At 43.0% G+C, this 2,500-nt stretch overlaps 1 protein-coding gene across 1 annotated transcript in view; it reads right to left on the reverse strand.

Annotated features, from left to right (window-relative positions):
• Positions 1 to 2,500, reverse strand: part of LOC114568462 (semaphorin-6D) — a 113,330-nt gene that overhangs the window by 83,724 nt on the left and 27,106 nt on the right. The window contains exons 13-14 of the mRNA XM_028598077.1: positions 2,409 to 2,500; positions 1,039 to 1,179 (exon numbers count right to left, since the gene is read on the reverse strand). The exon at positions 2,409 to 2,500 is cut by the window's right edge and continues 82 nt beyond it. Of these exons, the coding sequence (XP_028453878.1) occupies positions 1,039 to 1,179; positions 2,409 to 2,500 (233 nt within the window). The remainder of the gene's footprint in view (positions 1 to 1,038; positions 1,180 to 2,408) is intronic.

A 2,500-nucleotide genomic window follows, 5' to 3' on the forward strand; every position in this document is an offset into this window, starting at 1 on the left:
GTGTATGTGTGTGCACGTGTGTATATGTGGGCATGTGTGTATACGTATGTGTATGCATGCATGTGTGTATTCGTGAGTGCATGTGTGGGCATATGTGTATATGCGTGTATACATGTGTGTATATGTGTGTATATGTGTATGTGTGTGTGTGTTTATGTCTTTATGTGTGTGTTTATGTGTAAATGTGTGCATATGTTTGTGTATATGTGTGTGCATGTGTGTGCACGTGTGTATACGTGTGTGTGTGTATGTGTGTATGTGTGTATGTGTTTGTGTGCATGTGTGTGCATGTGTGTATTCATGAGTGCATGTGTGGGCATGTGTGTATTCATGTGTGCATATGTGTATATGTGTGTATACATGTGTGTATGTGTGTGTATGTGTGTGTGTTTATGTCTTTATGTGTTTATGTGTGTGTGCATGTGTGCATGTGTGTATATGTTTGTGTATATGTGTGTGTATGTGTGTGCACGTGTCTATATATGTGTGTATGTGTGTGCATTTGTATGTGTGTATATGTGTGGGCATATGTGTATACATATGTGTTTGTGTGCACGTGTGTATTTGTGTGTACATGTGTGGGCATATGTGTATATGTGTGTACACATGTGTATGTGTGTGTATATGTGTATGTGTGTGTGTGTATGTGTGTGTTTATGTCTTTATGTGTTTATGTGTAAATGCATGCATATGTGTATATGTGTGTGCATGTGTGTGCACGTGTGTATATGTGTTTATGTTTGTGTATACCTGCGTGCATGTGTGTGCACAATTGGTTCACAAACGTAGAGAAGTACGGAGGAATAGACCTCTAAATATATGTGCGCCCGTTCTACCAATTGAGCTAACCGGCCACAAAAAGAATGGTTTTAACGTGCAGTTTTCAGCTTATATTTTCTTTCAATTAACACAAAAAATCTCTCTCTCTCTCTCTCGCAATGTGTTTATTGCGTCAGTTGATATCGCAATGACAATTAAAAAAGAATATATATTGTGCAGCCCTGATTTAAACGTGATTTTAGAAAGCTGGTTGTTTACCTCTTACAGGCGGCGTGCTGCGTGCAGCGGCTGAGCGGCACTCTGATCACACAGCTGCTGAAGGCTACGAACAGAGCATGGTGGTCTTTATCCAGCTCCAGTCCCAGAACTCTCCTGTCCTCCTGGCCCTGAACGTTACACCTAAACACACAGACAGGAAGACAGACAGGCAGACAGGCATACACATACACACACACACACACACGCACAGATACACAGACAGACACAGACAGACACACAGTCAGACAGACATATAGACCGACAGATAGAGACACACAGAAAGACAAACAGACAGACACAAACAGAGACAGACAGACAGACAGTCAGACATAAAGACAGACAGACCAACAGACAAAAAGTCAGACAGACAGACACACACAGACACACAGTCAGACAGACATATAGACCGACAGATAGAGACAGACAGACAGACAGACAGACAGACACAGACAGTCAGACATATAGACAGACAGACAGACAAAAAGTCAGACAGACAGATACACACACACACAGACACACAGTCAGACAGACATATAGACCGACAGATAGAGACAGACAGACAGACAAACAGACAAAAAGTCAGACAGACAGACACACACAGACAAACAGTCAGACAGTCAGACAGACAAACAGACAAAAAGTCAGACAGACAGACACACACAGACAGACCAACAGACAAAAAGTCAGACAGACACACACACACAGACACAGACAGTCAGACAGACATATAGACGGACAGACGGAAAGACAGACAGACACACACAGAGACAGACAGACAGAAACAGACAGTTAGACATATAGACAGACAGACCAACAGACAAAAAGTCAGACAGACAGACAGACACACACAGACACAGACAGTCAGACAAAAAGTCAGACAGACAGACGCACACAGACACAGACAGTCAGACAGACAGGCAAAGAGACAAAAAGTCAGACAGACAGACAGACAGACAGACACACAGACACAGACAGTCAGACAGACAGAGAGACAGACAAACACACATAAACATACACAGACAGAGACAGATAGAGGGACAGAAAGACAGACAGACAGAGAGACAGATAGACAAACAGACATACACAGAGACAGACAGACAGACACAGACAGTCAGACAGACATATAGACAGACAGACAAACAGACAAAAAGTCAGACAGACAGACACACACAGACAGACAGACAGACAGACAGACAGAAGATTAAAACTAGAAAATGCATTTCCTGGAGAAATCCGTGTGAATGCAGAAAAGCTAAACTGGATTAAATGCGTAGGAAGATGGTGAAGGAAAAGTGAAATTGAAATTCTGAATAACGAAAGTTAGCAATAGCCAGCCAAAAGGTGAGAATCTTGTGCTCTCGTGGTCTTACTTGGACGGGTTGTACACGTCGATGTCCTCCAGCAGTTTGGATCCGAAGCTGTCGTTGGGGTGCGTGCTGGCCAAAACCTTCAGGACCCGGCC

This window comes from Perca flavescens, chromosome 14, assembly GCF_004354835.1.
Source record: "Perca flavescens isolate YP-PL-M2 chromosome 14, PFLA_1.0, whole genome shotgun sequence".
Taxonomy (NCBI): Eukaryota; Metazoa; Chordata; class Actinopteri; order Perciformes; family Percidae; genus Perca; species Perca flavescens.